Genomic DNA, 20,563 nt, shown 5'->3' on the forward strand with positions numbered 1-20,563 from the left:
CTGAACCTCAATAACACCCAGCATGTTGAAACATTTAAATTTAATCATAATATGAAAAATCAGTCTGCAAGATGAGCCTGATGAATTAAAATGTAAAGTTTTTACTTTTATCCATTTAAAAACTGCAGAAATCAAAAATGTGCTTGCAGAATCTGCATCATTAGGCTCAAAACATTTACAGTCTTAAGTTTAGGTCTCATGTTAAGGAACTTTATTGTGAAAACTGCAATGAAGCTTGACGTTTATAAGGTTTAAATTGTTCAGTTTCCAGTAAAAGTTTCTCCTGGCAATTCTCATACTGCCAACATATTCTTTGAGAATTCAGACTGGTATTTAAAATTTTGTTTATATATATATATATATATATATATATATATATATATATATATATATGTAGTTTTCCTCTTTCTTGCAATAAAAATCTCAGTGAACTTAAAACATTTGGTGCAAAATGTGAACCACTTTGCATCCACGCATTATTTCATGTGGAAGTAGCCAGTAAGCCATATTTGACATATTTCAGATTATTTTGCTTACTCACATTTGGCTTGCTTCATAGCAGAATTGTGTGTGATGGGAAAACTTTAGACTTCAAAATGTGGGATTTGACACCTCCCATGAAACCTGGACTTCTTCAGCCCAAACAGTTTAGGCTCGCTCTCACACCTCTGAGCAAAACATATCTGTATCAGAGAATGCAGGCACACAGAAATAAATCCCACCTGACTTTGTGGTAGAGGCCCAAACTATGTGAGACTTTTATAGCAAACAGTGAGAAGAACATAGGTGACATTTAAAATCACATTTAAGGTAAAAAGAAAGGCCAGCAACCAAAACGGGACATACATTTAAAAACATATAGCTTCTTTTCAGGCTAATGTATGCCTGAGTGCAGGGGAAACAAATTGTATCACCACATCGGCTTACATCATTCCCAGTTTGAATCTTAACTGGATGACCTATTTAACAGGAATCGGTAGCTAGAATAATAAAAAAAAAGTGCCTAAAATATCTTAGAGGTTGTTATTTAATAGTCATGGGAACAAAAACAGAAGAGGCACCTTTACAGGACCCTGTTTGAGACACACATAAAGAAATTTAAGATAAGTTTTGCTAAAAATATAAAATGTAGCTCCATCTAATTCTGATGAATAACAATTTTCAAACATTGTGTTGTTAACACTGGCTGTAATATACGCTACAGTAATGGAAAAGCAATTGTCAGTATACTTTAACAATTCCTGTTGTGTGTATGTAATCTTTTGGATTATTAAGACTATACTTACCACATTTTGATATATCATTGTCTTTTGAGACCTGTGGAAATGAAATATATCTGTGTATGTACATAAGGATTTTTTTTTAACTTGATTTATAATTTTACAGTCCAAACCTTCTCACAGAGTGATAAAAACTGAGAGTAGGGATTAGCTCATACTTACAGATACAGTTCTTAGGGTTTTGCCCTCATGTAAGGAGAACTAGATAAGGAGTATTTATTGAGGCGCTGACATCAGTGTCACTTCTGACCTTGCAGCAGCATATAAATGTTTCCTGTGAGTCTCTTTATGTCGTGTCTTGACAGGTTTGAATGCTCGTTTTGTCCTTTCTTTATTCTTTCTTGTTAATGGTCCATGTTATGGTATGTTTTGGTCCTTTTTTATAACTAAAGAAGGCAAAAGTGATTGGAGCTCTATAGATTTTTTTTCTTATCATCTATAAGCAAACATTAGGCAAAAAGAGTGAAGTTTTCTGATGCATCTTGATGCTAACTATCACAGTCATTTCTTGCCAGAGCGCCAGGTGGCTACTATGCGGGATTGTTCTTAGAGAACCATTTTGTGTTTGTTTGCATCCCAAAATAGCGCCTTAACAAAACTGCGGCTTTGACGTCTTCGCAAATCGGATCAGTTCAGAGCAGAGACTGAATCAGCCGCGATGTGGCTTTCACCTGATTCTGAAAGACCCAAAGTGACTGGAAAAAAGAATATAATAAAAGAAACTAGTCATAGTGCATTTTTAAATCATTTTATACTTTTATTTTACTACAGTTTTTCCTCAAAGGCAGTTATTTAAAGTGAAATCTGAGATGTGTTTCCTCATTGATTTTCCATTTCAGCTTGTATTTAAAAAAAAGTAAACATTAAAAATGATATTTGTTGATATTTGATATATTTATTCTCCTGATTTTGTCTATGTCTACTGTCTGTTCTAGGGGTTTATGTATGAGCTGCATCAGCCAAAATACTACCAAGCAGCCCTTCTTCTTTCCATTCCCAGCCTCTCAATATCTCATTCCATGTACTTTTCAGGAGATGGGAATGGTTTCTGCCTGCACTGTTGTGACTGAGTCTGTTAAATCCCCCTTTGTTTAATTAGTGGGCAGGACTTGCCAGTAAACTCCTTGATCCAGCCTAACCAGACGTCTAATAACAGCCTCTGCGGCTCCGGGGGACTGCCAGTGTGTGAGCCCACTGTGTCGTGGGTCTGTATTCGTGATTTGCCATTACAGATCCATTGCCTGCTGCTTCTCTCATTACCAGCAGACGTGAAATATCTCTGAAAATTAATAACTTTGGAGTCTGATGCAGTTTGAACTCTGGTCTAGGATGGCCGTTTCTGGACAAATGTGAGTCTAAGTGTTTAAATAGACTCCATAAGTACACGTTTCATTACACGGACTATGCTCACAGGAACGTGTTAAACCAGACACTTGCACATATAGCCCATTTATAGTTGGAAGAGGCCTGGTGTGAAATGTCGAAGCAGTGAAAATCTCACCAATCTTGCTCCAGGCTTTTTCCTTCTGTTCTGATATAAGAAAGATTTAGTATCATATAAATCTGGCTCAGCACAAATTGCAATGATTAATTTCTCCTCCATGATCAATTTGGCTAACACTTCCATTTTCTGAGAAGGACACTACCTAAATGTCACGACCAAATCTGAGTCCTGGATTGATCAAAGTTCAACTGGTTTAACTTTCGGCACGCGTTCTGAAAAGAGACTGGAGAACATTTGTAGTGACACATGAATGTGAGCATTGTAAATGCAGAAGCCCAAAGTGCACATTTACAACACTTTGTCACTACCAACTCGTCAGTTACAGGTGTATGGTTCGGGCCCCCTCCGCATCACTTTTTGACGTTTTGGGTGTCCTCAACGTGTCATTTTTCGACATGCTGGATATTCCCATTAAATTAGAGGTCCTCGGACCGCAAACCGGTCGGTACCAGAACAAGAAATAAATTCACACTCTAATCTGTAGAGATGTGCATTGGCAAGAATCTGGTGATATGATATGTATTGCAATACTTACTATACAATAGATATCGCAATATATCCTAAGACTGTGCCAGAACAATTTTTCAGTAAAAAAAAAAAAACAAAAAAAAAAACTAAGTCTTACTAAGTAGTACATGGCTGACTAAACCAATGAGACCGAATAACACAAGCTGGTACTCGTGAGATTCTGTTGTTCTGGTGCAGTGTAAAGCTGCTCAAAGTGTGCTGTGCTGCCAACTAGTGGTCAGGAGTTTAGGTGGAGATAAAAAGTAGGACGCTGAAGGATCCTCACAAATAAATATTGTCAATAGTATTTTAAATCAGTACAAGTTTCTCCAAATGAAATATTGGAACACATCACCAAATCGACTTTTCCCTTCACCCTTACGAATCAGGGGTCCTCAACCGACTGGTACTGGTCCGAAGGCTGCTTGGTACGGGGTCGCAGACAGGGAAAAAAAAGCATCTGCTAATCAGAGGTCCCCAACCTCTAGAAGGTGGACCGGTACTGGTCTGAGTGCCGCTTTGTACTGGGCCACAGATAGGAAAAAATGCATGAGCTAACTTTGATTTTTTCGCTTTTTTGTTTCCGGTTCTGAAAAAAGTTTTATTTTGGAAAAGTCCTGGATTCTGTTTATCACATCCACCTGTTTTGCCGAGTTACGAGAAATAAAACAGCTGCTCGCTTGGACCGCTAGCTGAGTTAAAAGCCCAAAGCTAAAAGCTAAGCGAGCCAAGGAGAGAGACGTACCTGGAAAGTTCCTTTGGGGAGAAAAGATCCAGTGAGAAAACCGAAGAATATCCTTCGACTTCAGAGAACCATAAAGCTGCTGTATACAGACAAAACCAGGAGTCTTCCTGGAAATATGGGTGGCATTTATGCACTTTTGCATAGACTTTTCATTGAACATAGCACAACCTTAAGAAAGTGTACATTTTTGATGCAAACATTTCAGAAAACCTTTTAATTCGTTGATTTTGTTCTTGAGCCCTTACACAACATTTATTTGTCAATTTCCTTAACCCAGTAATTTCTATTAAAATACATTAAGATAGAAGCTTTCATGCTAACATTAGTTGAGAAATACACAATAATTGTTGAAGTATAAGTGCCCATTCCCTTGCATTCTTAGAGGTTGTTTGTGTTCCTTGATTAAACTTGTGAATTCAACTTTCTCTAATGTTAATCAGCTTGTAATAATTGCTAGAACAGCTGTTTGACGTGGCTCCATTAGCCGTGTTTCTCCTGGCTAATGCCAAATAGCTCTCACATGTTGATAAATGCTGTTGAACTACTGTAGAATGTTCTGTTTGTTCTTCTCTGACGACGCGAATACAAGAAAATTCTAGTTGGATAACCTGATGTAAGGGAATCAATGCAGGCCTGTCAAATTTCTATTCCACTGAGGTTTTACATGCTGGCTAATTGGATAGGAAGGTCCTGCTGTGTTCTTTACACAGAGAAATGAAAAATGTCACACAATTGAGTGTTTTTTTTTTTTTTTTTTTATAGAAGGAAGGTGTAACTTGTATAAGAAACAAGGTGTTTTAGAACCCATGTGGATTTAAAACGGTGTGACTTCTTAGGTTCAAGATTGGAAAATGGTTCTGGCACTAGCATGCACTCACCCTAATGGATCAGTGCTATTGCCAAACCAGACTTTCCACTGTGTCTGGGAAGTGCAGGGGTTTGCTTTTAACCCTTACTGGAGGTCTCGTGTTTCTGGGCCATTAAAACTGGAGATCATTGTTACTGAATGATAGACAGGCCTGTGGATTGTGGTAGACACTAAATACTGAAGGCTCCACCTTTGAAGAGAAGGAGGTCATGTATGATTCTCTGTCTGGATTTAGATGCTTCAATATTCCAATTTTTTTTTGTATGCTGTATGCTGATTTTGGTGTATCTTCTATTTATTTAAATGTGAACATTTTACATGCAGGTGTCTGAGTTAATCCCAAATTGAATAGATATGGATAATCTACTGCTGCTTATGGTGTTTTAACAAAGATATGGGCAAATGTTGAAATAAGCATCTTCCTTTAAGAAAATGTAATGTTATTCGGTTTTAGTTTAGAAATTTTTTTTTTTGTAAAATCTTTAGGATTAAAGGTTGACATTGTTAGAGGAAACATTTATAACTAACATCCACATTTTTTTTAATGACTGTTTTAGCTTAATAAAGATTTGGTATTTAGCTTCCATCATATATCTTTTTGAATTGAAATTTGTATTTGACAACATTCAAGAACGCACTATACCCGTGTTCTTGAACGTGCATTTAAGCCTATGATGTTCACAATAGACAAGCAGGGAGGGACTTCTTGTTCCTTTCTTTTTCTACCTTTTACTAGTGCATGTCCGCCACCTACAGTTGGAGGGTTTGGTGCCAAATCTCAAAGCAGTGGAAATCTTGTGCACAAAACAGAAACGATCTGGTTCATTGTTGTGCTGTGTTCACACTGAGTGTGATTCGCGCGGCAGAGGCCGGCAGTTTAATGTTAAATCAATGGCACAGTCCCGGATTGAGGTCCTGCAGAGTGATTTGAGCAACGGGTGCAATGCAATGGTCTGGCGGCAGCATGAATTGAGTTTAAATATTTAAATTTTGACAGGTTGCCGTTTTGCCTCTACCAATCAAGGACTCTGAGCTTTGAACATGTGTCATTTTCAAGGCCTAATCCAATGAGAGTGTTTTTGTTCTGAACTTCCATCTAATTTCTTAACATCCTGTGGCTGTGGGGTTGCCAGAGCTTGTTCCGGCTACTGTTGGGCAAAGGCGGGACACACCTTGGACAGATTGCCAGCCTGTCGCGCCAGTGGAGCTCACTCGCTCAATATGCCGGCAGACAGAGAGCCCCTGTGGATGCTGGCGCCTCAGGCCTCCTGAATTTAGTGATATTTTTCTTATTTTGATTGAGACAATAATAAAAAAGGGTCCCCTAATTTCCCTGCGGAAGCAGCGGTCATTCAGACACAACCCGGGGAGTGAGATAGAAGTCCCCGGTATCAGGAAAATCTTTGAATGATCACACAAACCCAGACATGGAGATGTGACAACCAATGTCTTTGTAGAACTCTTCAAAATGAATAAATCACTGTTGTTTTTCCCTTCCTTTGTTCAGGACCTGAGGCGGAGGAACCATGGGAGATGTAGTACAGACCAGCTGAATGTTGCCTCTCTGAAGTCATGTAACTAATCAGACTTTTCCATATCACATGGGATTTTTCCTTTGCTGACTGACATCCCCCAGTTTCCATGTTCTCAGCATGAGAGGGTCTGTCATGAGCCTGACCTCTGTGCCCTCATACTGGCGCTGTCACTGAGCCGCGTGAGCGCCGCCTCTTCCCCGGCAGTAGCTGCACGGAATGGCCTCTCTGGACCTTCCATACCGCTGTCCTCGCTGCGGGGAGCACAAGCGCTTCCGAAGCCTTTCGTCCTTGCGTGCCCACCTTGAGTACAACCACACATACGAGACTCTCTACGTCCTGTCCAAGTCCAACAGTGTGTGTGACGCCGCTGCTCTACTGCCTCTAGTCGCTGAGGGAGCTCTCCTTACACCTGCCAACAACAACGACCCTTTTGAGCCGCTTAGGCCTTCAGCCCTGAAAGAGCGGCGCTTTCCTTGCCGTGAGCTTCCTTGTGTGGATGACCTAAGTTTGACCCCAGCCAACTCCAATTCTGCAGCCAGGTACATTCCTAATGTGGAGTTCCCCTTGGGGGAGATCTTCAGCAAGAAAGCTATGACATCCACAGACCCAGGTCCCCATGGAAACCCCAGCACTGCTGTAGCGGTTGCAGCGAATGTGGCAGCCAGTGCAGTGGAAGCAGCGTATGAAGAAGGCCTAGCCAGGCTGAAGGCCCGGGCATTTGAACGTCTGGAGCTGGACGAGAGGCTGGAGAAGCTGTCAGAGGAGGTGACCTGAATCAGCTTCTTGTCAAAATCAAACTTTAGCGAAAAGAACATCAATCAACACAGAGTATCTGAGTTTGTTTTTGCCTTACAGGTGGAGCAGAAAATAGCGGCCCGTGTGGGGCGTCTCCAGGCGGAGCTGGAGAAGAAGAGCTGCGAGTTGGAGCGGGCCAAGCAAGAGAGCGACCGGCTCAGCCAGGAGAAGCAAGACCTGGAGGACAAGGCCTCGGAGCTGTCTCGACAGGTGGACGTGTCTGTGGAAATGCTGGCCAACCTCAAGCAGGACCTGGTAAACAAGGAGGCAGAGCTCAGCCAGAAACAGCAGTAAGTTAAACCCAGCAGCTCCACAAGCTACAGCGGGTTCAAGTGTTTTATTGCTTTGAACAACAATTAAAGCCTAATTTTTTTAATATATGTCCTTCATCATCAGAAACATTTCTAAGGAACATGTTAAAGCACTAAAAACATTAGGTTCACTTTAGTGTTTTTTTAACCTAAAAGTTGGCATGACTTTTAAAAGTTTTTTTAGATTTTGTTTTGTCCTGTCACTTATTTGCCACTTATTTACCAAATTTAGACTGGGGTTGGATCCACTAACTCAGGACAAGACAAAAGCATGAAATGTTGTATAAATGTATTTAAATGCCCTTTAAACACAGGTAAAATCTAATTGGACTGTAAACAGAAAGGAAAGTCCTAATAGCATCTCTAACAGCTGTAGCTTAAAGGTTTTGGCTTCATTTTGAAATGACAATCTCAATCACTTGAAGAATAATAATGAAAAACCTTGAAATACATAAAAATGTAAAGGGATAAGTAATATCTACAGTTTAAAACTACTTTCAGCAGTATTTGTGATAGGCATGGCTTTGTGCTAAAGCTGGCTGCTGGTGGAAAAGTTCAGACATTTGTTCATTAAATGCAAATCTAATGTCTCTTCTAGAGTGTGCCTAAAGATAACACACATTCCCTCCAGTTTAACTCTGAAAAATGATACTAATACAGTCACCGACTTTGCTTTAAATCAGACTGTGTTAAGTGGCTTTTCTTTTGTAAAGAATGTTACTTTCTTTTATTTCTTTCCTTTAGTCGAGGGTGTGATTTTCAGTAGACAGATGTGCTCTTCATCTGTCCCATATGTATACATATACCGTATTTTTCGGACTATAAGTCGCACCGGAGTATAAGTCGCAGGGGCCAAAAAATGCATAATGAAGAAGAAAAAACCATACATAAGTCGCACCGGAGTATAAGTCGCATTTTTTTCAAGTAATTTATTTTACAAACTGGTTGAAAAAAACAATATTACATCATCCTGGAAGGTAAGTTATAACATTCATAAGTGAATAGAAAACAGGCTGAATATGTGTCAACACATATTCACATATTAGCATCATGAAATAAACGAAAAGGTGTAGCATTTATATAACATAACAGTTTTATTTAACTATAGCCTCAAGAACTCATCAACTTTGTATCTTTACTCTAATTAATTGCACGCAATCTCACTCCATATCACTAAATCCCTTAAATTCTTCGTCCTCTGTGTCACGTCTGAATAACTAAAGTAAATAAAGTAATTGCATAGATCACCATAAGAGGGCACTCTAGACTTACGGTCCATATCTCATCTCATTAAAAATTCGTATATAAGTCGCGCTGGAGTATAAGTCGCAGGGACATTCAATCTATGAAAAAAACCGCGACTTATAGTCCGGAAAATACGGTATATATAAAACTGTCCTCCAGGGCGGCTCATCTGCTCGGTTGTGCAGCAGCAGCTGGGTTTGCAACCGTTGGCTTAACTTGCTGCATCGTACAGCTCACTGTAAAGCAGGAGTGCGGCCTCCTTTAGTCTGTGAATGGTTTTGAAATGCAGTAATAAAAAGTTGAAATGTGAATGCCACAAAATTTGTCCTGGTGGAATGCATGTTAACGCGCACATTATCATAATTCTAAATCATTTGATGGACAGGAAAAGGAAACTGTCTACAACTTTGCTTATTACAGTATTTTTTGGACTATGTGTCGCACTTTTGGGAGAATTTTTTTTTACCAAAATACGGGACAAAATATGGACATTTCATCTTAAAAGCCAAATCCTAAAAACGGAATAGATAACATTAATAGACTGAATATCTGCATGCTTCACTTTCATAACACATTGATGCTTAGTTAGCTTCATGAAACATGGGAAGAATCTAGTACAGGTATATTAGCGCAAAATATAAAAAAATTACAGATATTCATAGCATAAAGAAAATCTTTACAAGTTAACTAAAGCCTTTATATCACTTCAAATCACTAAATCTCTAGAACTTTTGACATTTTGTATCACTGGTGCTTCTTCTTCTTCTGTGTTGCTATTGGTAGCAAATATTGATACACACAGATACAGAGCCCTCTAGTGGTTATTGTTAGTCATCTTTTAAAAATTACATGTAAGTCACACCTGAATATAAGCCACAACTCAGCCAAACTATTAAAAAAAAAAAAAACACACACAATATACAGACTGATGTAATTAACTAAAACCAGATATTTAAGATGATTTTTATAAAGAAATCTTGGAAGGATGAAAAAATAAATAAATCAGCCTACCAAAACCTGAAGCACCCAAAAACCTATTCATTGCAAAACAGGTGAACTGTAACAAAAAAGAAATCCCAAAGAAAAACACTCATTTATCCAAACATTTATCTTTTTGCTGATATTCAAAGCATTAATTTAACTAATAATTTAGCATTTTATCACTAATAAAGCAAATGCTACATGATCCAATACACCAGTCGTATTATTTTTAAATGATTGTTTGGGTGTTTGAATACTTTTATGGTGATTTTTTTTTTTTTTTTGCTATATTGCTGCCTCTACAGAAACATCAAATGTCTATAAAGACAAGACTTTTTTTTTTACTCTTTCTTCATCCTGTTCTTGTCACACATGCTGCCTTCATGGTTACGGTGTAGCTTCTGACTCCCTGCCTGAGGTGTGACAGCCATGTACGTATGTCAGCAGCTGAGCCTCCCTTCTTCTCTCATTCCGCCTTTCTCCCCGCATTTCTGCCTCTCAGAGAAGTTGGCAGCCGAACAGGGAGCTCATTCACACTCGGCACGGAGCAGGTCTGAGGTGGAAAAAGAGCATCACAGCCGCTGCATGTTCAACAGACCCGATGACTAAAGCAAACTTAGGCCTCAAATAAGTCAAACTAACAGTCTCTTAGTTTGAGCTGGAGCGTGTTCCGTTCTCAGAGATGCCAGTGACCGTTCAGGCCCTGCGAGTCTCTCGCAACGAGGTGTCAGCGGGTAAAAATGTGACTCACTTAACTGTGGGTTGCTATGCAACCAGAAAGAACTCCTACAGACTCGCTTTTGCTTCTTGGAGTGCCATGAATAAAAATATGATTGACCTGATACATTATCGAGCACCGCGTTCCTCTGTAAGTGATATTGCACACACCATTTTAGTTTTTGACTCCCTTTGGACTTAATTAGTCCCTGAGTGCACAGCTCCGTTTGTTTAAGGTATATTCAACAAACAAACGAGTAAAAGCGTCCTGCTCTCAACAGCACAGAAGCTTAAAGACCCACTCTGATGAAAATCACATTTTTGGTGTTTTTAAGATGTTCTTGTGGCATTTTTATGACGATGGAGGACATCTAGAAATGAAGTTTTCTCTGCAACAATAAAGTTAGTTTGTGAGGGGCTGAAACTATATCCTAGAAAATTACACATATTAATTAGGATAAAAATGACAATCATAATTAAAAAAAACGACAAAAAACGATTTAACAATAAATCAAAAGATGATCAGAGTGCGACTTTAATCCATATTATTATTTACATGTTCATTCATTATTGAGCGTTTTGGTAATTCACCTCATAAGAGAAATGAAATAACTCGGAATTTGGACAAAAGCATGCTTTCATTTTGATTGAAAATTAATATTTAGATTTTAAATCAGAACATTTTGTTATTATTATATTTATTTTTCAAAATTTTGACTTTTGTTTCCATTTTAGCACCAATCGCATTCATGGATTAATGTCCCTAAAGAAAAACTTGTAGAGATGCTGCATTCATGTGGTGTTGAAATAATTGGAAAAATGACTCTCCAACATGAAAAAGCAAATGACAGTAAAAAAAACCCAAAAAACAACAAAATCTTGAAATGCAAAATAATTTCTGCAGCTAAACAAAGGGCAATGGCTATGTCTGAACCCCCCCACCCCCCGCTACACACTACATAGTGTGTTCAGAATTTTCCAGTGCTGTCTGAAAAAAAGAAGGCGAGAACCCTGAAGACAGTGTGCGCCCTGTCCTTCTGCCAACCCAAAGGACCCGAGCACCACAATCCCCAGCCAGAACGGACCAGAGCAAGGGACCCATAGGGGCAAGCAAGGTCATGACCCCCAACCCCAAAACAGACATCCCAGCCATTAGTGAGAATATACTAGTTTAAAAGCAAAGATGTAGTAAAAGAAATGAGCTAGTAAATACATTAAAATATTAAAATATGTTAATGATATTAGTAAGATAGTAAGATAACAGTACATAATACAAATCCATAATACAAATAAATACATAGTAAAAATATAAGTAGTAATTATCCTTGTGCTATCCTAAGCATTTTTACATTAAAAGTGGGGTCATCTGGACCCCAAAAGGGTTAAAATGTTAAAGTTTAACCCAACGAGATGAGTTTTGAGGTTTTTCTTAAAAGTTGATAAGGTCCTTTCTTCCTCAGGCAGACTGTTTCCGTAGTGCTGGAATGAGGCTTCGCTAAGGGTTTTTGTTCAAACTCTAGACACTTTCAGCTGTCCTCCACTCGAGGACCTGAGGGCTCCTGGAGGCAAAGTACTTCAGATAAAAAAAATGTCCAAGACAACTAAAACTCATATAGACTAATAAAAGAATCCTAAAATTGATCCTAAAGCTGAGTGGGAGCCAGTGCAGGGACTTTAAATGTAATGTAATTTAATGTAATGTGATGTGCTCCTTCTTTCTGAATTTGGTCAAAAGGTGTGTAGACCAGCTGCAGCCGATTAATCGAGTTTATTTTTACACCACTAAGAAGAGCATTACATTGGTCTCATCTAGATGTTTTAAATGCATGAGTTAAGATTTCAAATCTGGCTCTGGAGAGAAAGAGTCTGACGCAGGAAATGTTGCAGAGATGATAGAACGCAGTCTGGTTTGTAGGTGTTTCAAAGCTCAGATCTGCATCTAGGATCATCCAGAGATTTCACTTGTCATATTATATGTATTTGTCTTGACTGAGCTGCAGAAATTTCTCTCCTATCCATCTTTGTGTATCTAAAACACAGTTAAAAAGGTCATTCTTGGGTCTCATGTCATGAGACAATAAGACATTCAGAGGAATATTATGTAACCTGAACTCTCAGCATCTAAAAGAGGTGCTGTGACCTAAATTCAAATCACCTACAGATGACACCTTTGCTTTGACTTCAAGTGGATGCTGTTTATCAAACACTGAAGGCCGGTGCATGAAATACAATAGCCAAACCTGGAAGTTAAGCCTGTTTGGAGTGAAATTATTGCTTTCACATCACTTTTTTACATCATAAGAATTAAGCTAACTGTGGTAAATGTACTGGTGGAAGTCAGACAACACATCGACACTGTCTGTGTATGTCAAATAGCTTTACTAGCTAACCTATTATGAATTCAGTCTTTGCTATAAGTGAGATTAGAACTTTCTTTTTTGTTCGGACTAAAATAAACTAGTTTGACACCAACCTTAAAGGGGTCATACCATGATTTTCTTAAGCCTTTCACAGTGAACTATATCCATATATATGTATATTACATCATCCTAGAGTCTCTTTCTTCGTTTCTCCCACGTTAATAAAAAGTATCCACATTTTTTCAAAGAGGGATGCCATATGTCCTTAGTAGCCTTAACCATCACTACACTGGTTCACAACACAAATACACTCGACGGGATGGGGAGGTTCTTAAAGTAGCCCCGCGTCTAAAGATATACTGTATTCTGGATCTAAAATGAACGTTTTTTTACTGATCATCACTAGATCTGTGGAGAAATTGGGTGTTGGTGTTAGACTGCTGGCAGAGCAGACTCTTCCTGGAGGGGGCGGTTCACATTGTGCTGACGTCAGCATGATATGACCTGCTGGTTTTCATGGGTATGGGAGGGGCTGCTGCTGAGAGTGCTGGTTTTTAGAGGATTACTCTTAACTGCATGAACGGATCAAAATGCTGCTTTGGGGTTCTTTATAGTGAGGAATAAACAGTAAAATGCATTTAAAACCTCAAAAAGTAGAATATTCACGGTAGGGCCCCTTTAAAAAAGTTTCTACATGCTACAATTTTTCTGAATTTTCATAAACATTTATACAATTCCTCATACTTTGTTTCCTTTTAGTTATGGATGTGTTTTTTTTATAGTAATAGATTATGATTGAAGTACAAGGTAGCTGATTACTTTTCTATTTTTTTCAAACTGTTTCATCTAAACAAGCAGCTGTTGAAGCTGACAGATGTTTATAGGGAAAATAAATGAATGAATCAAAGCTGTGAAATGTTCTGTCATTTCCCATTTAACCATGCAGAGTCCATTATATTATCCTGATCCCAGTGCATACTAAACCTGTTTTAAATACGGAGAGCCTGGTTGCACCAATACTTTCTAAACCAAAGCAGTGCTGCACACTGGACTGGAAATTTTGTTCTTAGAGAAGCTTAGAAGATGTCTTAGTGCTTAATGATTTTGTTAGTTATTCAATTTTTTTTATCTAAAAGCATATTCATAGTTTCATATAAGAAAGTAAAAGTTTGACCAGCACATATTCTCTGTTTGATTCTGTCCTGTTCTATTAAAGATTTCAATCTGTGTACGTCTCTGTAAAAGCAGACCTTTTGAAATCAAAAATTCTTTCCCCATTGGCAGATTTTATTTAAATAAGCAAATAATCTGCCAATGAGCTAAGAAAAATCGTCCTTTTTTATAAACAAATTCTAGTCACAAAGACATGTTTTCCCAAACTAAGATTGAAAAACTTTCTTGATCAGATTCTTTTTCTTGCAAAACTGAAAATAAGATGAGTTTTCTTGAAACAAGGGTCTTTTATTTTCCTAAGATCCAGTTTTTTCAGTGTAGAGTGTTTGTAATATAATGTATTTCTGGCTGCAGAGTGACTGCGATGGCAGAAAGAAAGTTCAGAGTTAACTGCAGGCTCAACAAGGATGGAATTGCACGGCTACTGGAGGCTGATAAAAGAAATCAGATTGTGCAGCGACTCTATCTAAGATAAACTTTCAGGAAGAGATGTTATTTCCCCCAACAAAATAACACAAAATGACTGAAAAATATTGCGTCTTAAGACCTCAGAGAGGTAAGCACTGAAGTGTATCTCATATAAGCAAGAAAATTGTGATTTTAGCCAAATATTTGTATGCATAAATCCCTCGACTACAGTAAGATATCTAGGCTCTATTATATGTGCAAAAGAACTGCAGTTGTGCCAACTTTGAGAGAGTTATGCTCCGTGAATACCAAATATGTCTGTCTTGATGCTGCATTCATGTTTCCTGCAGTGAGATGAGGGGGGGGGTTCTAGCCTGAGTGATTCTGAGCGATGGATAACAAAGACTCTAGTGTACTGAGGGTTTGGCCAATGGTGCTCCTTATTTAGATGAAGATTTATGAGTGGAGAGCTCTCGGGGTCTGTTATTAGATGAAAGAAGCTGACAAAGATGCTCTTGAAGTTGGGTGGAATGATTTGAAGAGAGATGAAAACGGAGCAGGGAGGATGCTGCAGCCACATTTTTAATGGAATGATCCCTGTTTCTGTTTTTTTTTTATTTGGAAAAGAGAAGAAATTATATTTTTTTGTAAAAATAAATTAATTCTGTCACATTTTTCTGAAATATTTTATAATAATAAAAAAAAATCATTTTTTTTTTCTTTTATGATGTGAAATACTTATATAGCCCCGCCCAAAATATGTCTAATGTACTTTTTTCTTCTTTTTTTTAATAATACACCGTTTTAATATGGTTGACATTATTTTAATTAATATTTTATTTGTATATGTCCCTTTTTTTGGTATGTTTTTGTCAGGAATTGCTCATTTTTACTGGCACATAGAAGAAACATGAAGATGCCAGTTTGGCTTCAAACGCTGACAGCAGTATTATCCCTGCTCCACCATTCAAAGCTCTCATTTCCACAAATCTCTCATGTGTCATCCGATCTTTTTTTTTTTTTTTTGCATGCACTCTTTTTTTACTATAAAAGAGGACATTGGAAACAAGTATCAAGCACACATTTTATTTCTATTTCATAAAAACTCACATAGCAGAATTTCTGGTGGCCTTTTTTACCCAATAATGGGTCTTTTTCCTTTCATCTGTTGAAAAAAAAAGCTTTACATCTCATCACCTCTACACTAAATCTCTTAATAGCATAACCAGGGATGTTTTTTTTTCTTTTTTTGTGTGTTCAATTTCCCTTCAGTGATGAATAAACTTATTTTTGAGTCTAAATTTCCATTTATAAAGGGCCGTCTACGTACAATAGCATGTTTATCCCTCCTAATTGATAAAAGGGAAGACCCGGATTCACGATTTCTTTGGAAACGGGTCCCTTTGAAGCCGCACATTTCCAGCTTGCATCACCTTGTTCGTTCATCCTTTCACCCCTGACCTGTTCACACCTTCTGCCACGCTGGAACCGCCTCCACTATTATTGTGTTTTTGGTAAATGTGAGCAAAAGGAGGAAAGAATGAGAATAAACGACTGTAGATAAGGCAACCTATTGCATATATGATCAATGAGTTCAATGGGTGAAATAAATGATGAATCAATTTAATATTTGCTACAATATTAGAAATGTTTTATTATTCATCAGTAGTGATCAGTTGGTTTAGTTAGTAAAAAATAATGTAAATGTTTTAATGTTTAAGGCCAGTTTTAGAAGTCCAGCTGCTCAGCAGTAACAACAATTGTTAGTTTTAAAATCAAACTGTCTGTGGGGTTGATGGTGGGAAAGTATCATTGACTGTAAAAATAATTCTTATATACAGTCAGTGGAAAGTATGGAGCCAGATCAGGGCCAAGAAAATTTGAAAACCAAATAAAACTACTTGAAAAGTTAAAGCTGAAATATTGGTGTTAAGCTTTAAAAAAGTGTCTGAAATCTTATGCATTTTTAATATAAACTTAATTATTTTTGGTTTCAAATCTGAAAATTTCAGGTTTAAAACTTTTAGCCTCAATCTGGCTAAAAGTTTGTCTTCGGACAACACAAGACAGAGTGATTTATGTGGTACTTTTGGGACGTGCGTAAAAAGCGGCGTTCTGGAGGGCCAGTACACTTTGCTAAACACCTCTATTCCTGGTGATGAATGACCCCTTTCACTTGCCGCCATTGTACAGACATTACAGACATTACCTGAACCATAATTATCCAAGCCCATAAATGCACCAGGACTGAGATTACCACCTTCATCGATTTTGATTGGTCCTTCGTGTTAGCTCCGCCCCCACTTGCCAGAACGGAGCCAAAAGTTTCAACCTGAAACTATCTGATTTGGTACTAGAAAAGAGTTGAAAGTAAAAAAAAAATTGTAGCTGAAATTTTGAGTTTTTAAACTTAAAAAAGCAGAGCATTTGAAGCTTAAAATGATTAGGTTTAATGATTAAGAAATTAGAATTTCAGGAAGTTTCAGACACTTTTTTATTATTGTCATTAGTTTTGCTTAACACCCACATTTCAGCTTGAATTATTCAAGTTTTATTTGGGTTTCAAATCTTATTTTGCCCTAATTTGGCTCCATAGAAAAGTAGATCATTTTTTGCTTTATTCAGCCGCTCGACACTCTTTCATGCATAATATTTATACATATAAATATAACAATATTGACATTCTGCTGCTGCAAAAACTGCCAAACTTGTAGTCTACTCATAGGTGGATTAAATATTGTGTTTCACTCCAGTGTTGTTGCCTGCAGGTATGCTGCAGCTGCTGTTCAAATACAACAAAGGAGATGATTTAATGAGTGAGTGTTTTGTTCGATTTATGTTCAAATCTTGGAGGGTTTCCTCTCGTTCCTGGTTTTAAGCCCAAACTGAGCTGGACAGCTCTTGTCTTTAGAGTCTAGTTTGTTACAGGTTCAGTTTTATTCTGTGGAAAGACATTTTGAAGGATAAATGGTGCATGTATTTTGTTGAATTTATTATTCAATAAAATATTTATGTATTATTATATCTATTATATGCTTTTTTAGGGATTATATCTGTGTGAGGAATTATTTTCAACATTATTCTGCAAACTAAAATCCTTACAATTATCTCTTAGGACCTATTTTATTTTTGTGCAAAGAATGTCAACATACTGCTGTTGTTGTTGACTTGTGGTGTTGTTTCTGAAGGTTTTTCAGTGAGGTGGAAGTGTTTGCACAGGTTGTGTCTGATATGAACAAAGACACAAGAAGGCGACTATGTTTGTATTCCTTTTCTCCTCTGTCAGACCTCAACTACACATTTGTTTTTCTTAGATATTCTGTTGATTTTTTTCTCCACTATATTTTAACAGGAAGTAGTTGCAAAGTGAGTATTCTATGTTTTTTGTTCAGAAGATGTCCAGGTTGTACTGAGGTTCTCCTCTTGTGTTGTGAAGCTGCCAGGCAGGAAAGGGAAAACCTTTTCCTGTGTTGATCCTCTCTGTTCCTCCCGATGTGACTGGTGTTTCTGCCTCCACTGAGCATAAAACTCCAAACAAATATAGCTGAATAATTTAACAAGACAAACTGTATGAATATGCACATCTCACATCACAAATGACCTAATTTGAGTTTTATACAACTGCACCTCTACAATGATGTTTCCAAATGTTATTATTATTATTTATCTAAGAGAAACTGAAACAGTTCTCTTTGTTTCCTTTATTGTTAAACTGTATGGACTCCAAGCAACAATTTCGTTCTTCTAAAGTGTTTAGTGAACATCTGTTCCTGCATAGTCCTGTGCAGGGTCATTAAGGTTGTTGGAGCCCATCGTAGCTATTTAAGGCCAAAGGCGGGCCACTCCCTGGCTACACCCTAAGCCACACACTCACACCTAAAGAAACAACTTAAAGATCAAACCTATGAAGCATGTTTTTGGACTGTGGGAGGAAAACCCACCCATGCATGAACACGGAGAGCATAAAAACTCCACACAGGAAAGACTAGCTAGACTTTAAACCAGCCTTCTTCCTGGGGTGAAAATCTGATCAAAGTTTTTTAAGAAAACATCTGAGAAATACAGAAAAGTGCAGCTATGCCTCTCTAAGTAGGATGGAGAAACCCTCCAGCACCACCATGTACATGTCCAAAGTCCAGACAAATGCAGAGATTTGAACACCATCCATACATCACTCCCAAATCTGAGTCCCTGAATCAGAAACTTGACATAATAATGAAAAAATATTCGGTTAGTAACGAATTAGTTAAAGGGTTACGGCTACTTTTGATTCCTGCCCTCATTATCACACCACTGTATTTACTTTAGCCCAAAGAGCTAAATTAGTCCTAATCTTGTGCTTACCCCAGTTTACTTCTATAGTACAGTAATGATGCATTCCCAAACCTTTAGCCAATTATAATTTTCCACATAATTTGATGCTGTCTCAACAAATTCAAAAGTTCATATTTCTTTTTTGCTTCCTGCATGTTTCTGTATATTTATAATAGGTTCTAAATGTGAGTCAGGCGAGCTTAACAATGCTCTTTAGCCAAAGGAAAAATACAGAGAAATCATTAGAAATGTTCACTAAAACATAAAGAATTAGGACAAAAAGCATGTCTACAGTAAAACAAAGGAAGCCAGTGAACATCATGTAACCTGGAATTCTCTCCAGAGCAGAAAAAACAACATTTCACTGAGGTGGGGATATTTAAGATAAAAATAGTTTATAAACTTTTGTTCTCTTTAGTCAAATTTGACATATAGACAAAATTAGCACAAGCTTTATTTGATTAAATATCAATTTCCATGTTGAGGGATCAAATTCTTTTCTATTTAATGAAAAACATAAATATTCATGTTACGGCCCTGTGCCGACTTGGTTTGTCTCCTGTCTCCTGTACATTAAATCATTAAATCTGCCCTATTGTCATGAGAATTTATACACAAATAAAATGATGTGAGAAATTACTCTGGAAATTAATAACGTTTTGGAAAGAAAGATGAAAAAAAAAATCATACATTTTCTTTTTCTCTCAGAATTTCCCATCCTTTTTCTTTAACCGAATCTCCTCCATGATCCATGGAGGAAGTTGTATTAGCCTGATCCATAATAACTCTTAAATAAATATAAGATTAATCACATATTTGAGATGGAGTATCAGGGCTGCTATAAAAATAATAAATAAGTACACTACATTTTTTTTATTTTTTATGTTGGCCTCTGTATCTGAGTAACTTATTGTCCCATGAGTTGGCAGGATCTTGGCATTTCTGTGCTGGTTGTATAGAAAAGTATCTGCTCCCTGACCCTGCTTGTCACTGTTTGCTCTGTTTGTATTGTTATTTTTGATTTTGTCACTAGACCTTTTGTGTATTTTGCACAAAAACTGCCAGAAATGTGGCACCAATGTTGGAGGAGTTTTTTGTCGTCACACAAAGACAGTGTGGCCTTTAAATCCCTTACATAACTTACAGCTGAAAAGTGTAACTTCCTGCCACAGCAGGCCGTCATCAGATCTGCAGTCGTCCTTCTGGCAGGTTTTTCTTTTTCTTTTGGCTGAATTTTAAATTAGAGCAGTTTTTTGTTCATTTTCTTCTTGTTGTACTTTGTCTGCAGAGAAGTCGCCCAGATTGATCAGTTCCTACAGGAGACGGCAGCACGTGAAGCCAACGCCAAGGTGCGCCTGCAGCAGTTTATTGAAGAGCTCCTCGACCGGGCTGACCGGGCCGAAAAACAGCTGCAGATCATCAGCAGCTGTGGGACCACGCCGAACGGCAGTCTGGGACGCTGCAGCCTGCAGGCCTCAAAGGGCAGTGGACGCCAGGTTCGGCACGACTGGATTTTATTCCTTTTTCTGGTCTTACATTGGAAGTGCTGCACAAAAAAATGCATAGATGTGGGATTTTTGCATTAACATATTTGGTGAGGAGTCGAACACCAAAAGCTCTAAAGCTTTTTTTTGTAGAGTGGGTCAAAAAAAGAATTGAAACCTTAAAATCTCACTGTGGATGTAAAATGTGTTCAAGGGGGTGATAAACTGGAATCTAGAAATCTGGAATGCTTGTTTAGCCCACTGGACGAGAAGGGAGGGCCTTCTTCTTCTTTTGTTGTTTTTACTGTTTACTAGCGCATGTCTGCCACCTACAGT

The 20,563-nt window shown here is 37.8% G+C and overlaps 1 protein-coding gene across 3 annotated transcripts in view; it reads left to right on the forward strand.

The window, feature by feature from the left end:
- fbxo41 (F-box protein 41) overlaps positions 1–20,563 on the forward strand; it is a 49,337-nt gene that overhangs the window by 7,231 nt on the left and 21,543 nt on the right. For all 3 annotated transcript variants that reach the window (XM_024289507.2, XM_024289509.2, XM_024289508.1), the window contains exons 2-4: positions 6,412–7,204; positions 7,295–7,524; positions 20,032–20,239. In XM_024289507.2, coding sequence (XP_024145275.1) covers positions 6,656–7,204; positions 7,295–7,524; positions 20,032–20,239 — 987 coding nt within the window. In that variant the 5' untranslated portion in view covers positions 6,412–6,655. The remainder of the gene's footprint in view (positions 1–6,411; positions 7,205–7,294; positions 7,525–20,031; positions 20,240–20,563) is intronic.

Source organism: Oryzias melastigma, linkage group LG1, assembly GCF_002922805.2.
Source record: "Oryzias melastigma strain HK-1 linkage group LG1, ASM292280v2, whole genome shotgun sequence".
In the NCBI taxonomy this organism is placed as follows: domain Eukaryota; kingdom Metazoa; phylum Chordata; class Actinopteri; order Beloniformes; family Adrianichthyidae; genus Oryzias; species Oryzias melastigma.